The sequence below is a fragment of the Denticeps clupeoides genome, chromosome 8, assembly GCF_900700375.1.
Source record: "Denticeps clupeoides chromosome 8, fDenClu1.1, whole genome shotgun sequence".
Lineage (NCBI taxonomy): Eukaryota > Metazoa > Chordata > Actinopteri > Clupeiformes > Denticipitidae > Denticeps > Denticeps clupeoides.
Genome location: NC_041714.1, coordinates 19,457,345 through 19,461,534, shown reverse-complemented (window position 1 = coordinate 19,461,534; position 4,190 = coordinate 19,457,345). Strand labels below are relative to the sequence as shown.

Sequence of the window (4,190 nt, the reverse complement as noted above, 5' to 3'; positions counted from 1 at the left end):
AGACTGCCAGAAGACAAGCTGTTATCTCTCTGGACCTTCTTTAGGGTAAAATCCTGTTTTTTTCTATTCACTAACATTCTCATTATGTCTAATATTCAAAAGATAAAAGAACAACTCACACTCTCTTTAAATAATTTTATTGCCTGGTGTCCTGCATTCTGATTGGTTAAAAAAATAACTTGAATCTGAATGGCTGATCAGGTTCGAATTCAGTTCTTTATTACAATTTTAGTTCTTTGCAAGCCTGCTTTTTTTGCTAAAGAAATCAAGCATGGTGCTGCTCGTCTAGCACAGGCTACATTAATAAGCAACACACTTGGTGATCCACAGATACACATTCTTATGAGGGGCCATTTAGGAAATATTTCAGACTTTTGTTAAACAAACACATGTGAAACACATTCACATATTAAACTGACAAGCATGCATTTATACTACTGAAACCTCAGTAGTAAAAACTCATTATGAAACACTCACGCAGATACAGGTGAAATAGACGCACACACACATATTTTTTCCAGTAACTCCACTGGCTCCTGGTTAAGTCTCAGGTTGAATTCAAAATTATTCTATTAACATTTAAGGCCATTCAGGGCCTTGGCCTTCCGTATCTGTCTGACCTTCTCCAGTTTGCAACTGCCTCTCATATGATCAGATCGTCCATTTGATTCTCTCAGAACAAATATAAATTCACTCTCGCCCTTTAAATCTTTAAAAACTCAAAACCCATCTGTTCAAGTGGGCTTTCTCTCTCTGAGTCATTTGCACCGTCTATTTGATTTGTTGTATATGTGTCTTTTAATCTCTTTGTCTTTTATTGTAGTTTTGCTGCGTGTCAGAACGGCGCCTTTAAATGAGAAATCGGACGCATGGCGTGAGAGCGTGTGAAGACGGTGAGATGTGCCGAGTTGGCCGCCATGTTTTTGGCCGGTGTGGCGTGAAGCGTCACGAACTACATTTCCCACAGTTCCCCGCTGCGGTGCGCCTGCGCAGCCCGTGCGGACGTGTCGACCAGACGTCCGCGTATGGATGGTGGGACGCGCCAGAAGCGTGCGCGTTTTCCCGTCAAGAAGGAGTTTCTGTGCATGTTGCTGCGGTAGAAAGGCCGCAGGAAGACGCCGCCGCTGTCGGAGTTAAGTGCTGCTGCGTTTGGGAGGTTTTGGGAGATGATGCCCCGGGACCACATGACCTCCCTCATACAGATCATCGCCAGACAGGCTCTCGCCACGTTCAGGAGCCCCGCCGCGGTTGGAGAAGGGAGTAAAAGCTTCCTGGAGAACCACGGCAAACTCCGGGGCCTGCTGGCGGAGGTGACGGCGGCGGACTTGAACATCGCCCCCCGGGCTGCAGGCGGCGCCCCGGCAGCGCACAGCCCCCCCGTCACGTACATGCACATCTGCGAGACGGAGGCCTTCAGTATGGGCGTGTTCCTGCTGAAGGGCGGAACCTCCATCCCCCTGCACGACCACCCGGGGATGCACGGCATGCTGAGGGTCATCTACGGCACGGTGAGGATCAGCTGCTTCGACCGGGCGGACAAGCCGCCAGATGGCGCCAGCGAGGCCGCGCTCGGCCCGCCCCCTCCGCCGGCGCCGCTGCCCTACCAGAGGGGGGCGCTGAGGAGGTGCGTGCTGCGCTCCGCGGGAGAGTTCACCGTGGAGAGCGGCCCGTGCATGCTGTCACCTCACCGGGACAACCTGCACCAGATCGACGCGGTGGACGGACCCACAGCGTTTCTGGACATTCTGGCCCCGCCGTACGACCCGGACGATGGGAGGGACTGTCACTACTACAGACTGCTGCAGGCGGGGCCCGAGCTGCAGCAGCAGCAGCATCAGGAGGTCTGGCTGATGGAGATCCCCCAGCCGAGTGAGTTCTGGTGTGGGAGCGAACCCTACCCCGGACCTCAAGTGTCCGTCTGAGCCCCGGTAAAATGTCCTGCGACGCTCCGCTGCACTCCTCTCACGTTCCTCTCCTGTTCCTCAGAGCAGGATGAGGTGTGGCTGGGGCCTTTCTCACTAGAACACTGACTGGCAGCGTTAAAGGTGTGTGATGGTCCCGTCCACCTGCATGCTGGTAAAACACAGTGAGAAGCGACTAGAACATCCACAATAAAGTGATTAAATCGTTGTAATTATTGGTGCTTTGATGAGACTGACACTCATTACAATGAACAGAAAAAGGAAGGTGGTTGGGTTATTAAAATTCATGGTGTGACAAGCTGTCTGCTGGGGTTTAATTGTCAGCTTCTGCTGCTTTTTTATATCAGTCTTAATGGTCTCTTTGTACTGTATCTGGAGCCACTTTGATCCAGTCCCACAACTACATTTCCCCAGGACGCACCATTTCCGAGTCTGTAGCTTTAAATTAGAATGAGAAGGAGAGCGGCCTATAGAAGTTAGGGGGCATTTGCAGAAATCACATAGTCATCACCATTAACCAACCACAATGTTTGCCGCAGGGAGCAAATTAAATCAGACGAAAATAAATCCCCTTGTGGCAACATTGGGACAAATTCCAGATCCGGCCATCTGAGCTGCCACTCTACACTCTACGACTGTCTCTACTTCATTCTCCTCCTCAATTGTGTAACAGAGTAAACATAGGGGCACACATCTTTAGATGGACGTCAAGGAGAACAGCATCCTGACCCGTGGAATTGTTCTGTAGGTTGTGTGAGAGCATGGTGTAAACAAACTGGCCAATCAGAGTTGTGGTGTAATAAAACTGGCCAAGCAGAATCAAGTATAAATAAACTGGCCAATCAGAGCTGTTTGATAACTAACCTAGCTAATCAGATTCATATGTAAATAAACTGGCCAATCAGAATAAAGTATAAATAAACTGGCCAATCAGAGCTGTGTGGTTACTAAACTAGCTAATGAGAGTCATGTGTAAATAAACTGGCCAATTAGAGTTATGGTATAAATTAACTAGTCAATCAGTAGCAATCATAAAGTAACTAGTCAATTTGTATAAATTAACTTGTCAATTAGAATAATGTGTAAATAAACTGGCCAATTAGAGTTATGGTATAAATTAACTAGTCAATCAGTAGCAATCATAAAGTAACTAGTCAATTTGTATAAATTAACTTGTCAATTAGAATAATGTGTAAACAAACTGGCCAATCAGGTTTAATTACACTGGCCACTTAGCGTTGTGGTTTGCCTAAACTGGCTAATCAGAGTCGTGGTGTATATAAACTGGTCAATCAGACTCAAGAACATTTAAACTGATTTACTTTTTTTCTAAAATTGCTCATATTTTACAAAACACACATAAAGGTCAGCTGACATTATATTTTTTGCTTTTATATTGGTCTTCTTCTTCAATCATCTACTAATACTGTATCTGAAGTCTCTTTCCGAAATTCAGCTTTGGTGCAGGATTACAGCCACTTTGATCTAGTCCCACAATGAGATTTCCCCAGGTGTGTGTAGCTTTAAATTATAACGATGAGGAGAGAGGCCTATAGAAATGTGTGGGCATTCGTGGAAATTACATTATCATCACCGTTCATGCACCACAATGTTTGGCTGAGACAGGAAGTCGTGTCAGTGTTTTTCCAGAAGAAAATTAATCTCCTTGTGACAACATGATGTCCACGGGCATGGAAACTGGACAATTAGTGTTGTGGTATAAATTAACTAGTCAATCAGAATCGTGATGTAAGTAAGTTAAGTAAGCTAATCAAAGTCTTGATGTTAATCAACTGGCCAATTATAGTCGTGATGTAAGAAAACTGGCCAATCGGAATTGTGATGTAAATAAACTGACCAATCAGAGTCTTGATGAGTCGTGATTTAAATAAACTGGCCAATTAGACATGTGTAAATAAACTGGCCAATCAGACTAGTGTAAATAAACTGGCCAATCACAGTCAGGATGTAAATAAAGTGGCCAATCAGAGTCTTGATGTTAATAAACTGGCCAATAATAGTCGTGATGTAAGTAAACTGCCCAATAATAGTTGTGATGTAAATAAACTGATGAATCAGAGTCTTGATGTAAATAAACTGGCCAATCAGACTCATGTGTAAATAAACTGGCCAATAATAATCGTGATGTAAGTAAACTGGCCAATCAGAATTGTGATGTAAATAAACTGACCAATCAGAGTCGTGATGCAAATAAACTGGCCAATCAGAGTCGAGGTGTAAATAAGGCTACATGGTGGCTGCAGAAGG

At 45.2% G+C, this 4,190-nt stretch overlaps 1 protein-coding gene across 1 annotated transcript; it reads left to right on the top strand.

Moving 5' to 3' along the window:
- The first annotated feature begins 925 nt into the window (after positions 1 to 925).
- adob (2-aminoethanethiol (cysteamine) dioxygenase b) lies at positions 926 to 2,220 on the top strand. The gene has a single exon (XM_028989708.1). It carries the CDS (start codon positions 1,167 to 1,169, stop codon positions 1,920 to 1,922), a length of 756 nt encoding a protein of 251 aa, XP_028845541.1. The 5' UTR covers positions 926 to 1,166; the 3' UTR covers positions 1,923 to 2,220.
- Positions 2,221 to 4,190: the final 1,970 nt, after the last annotated feature.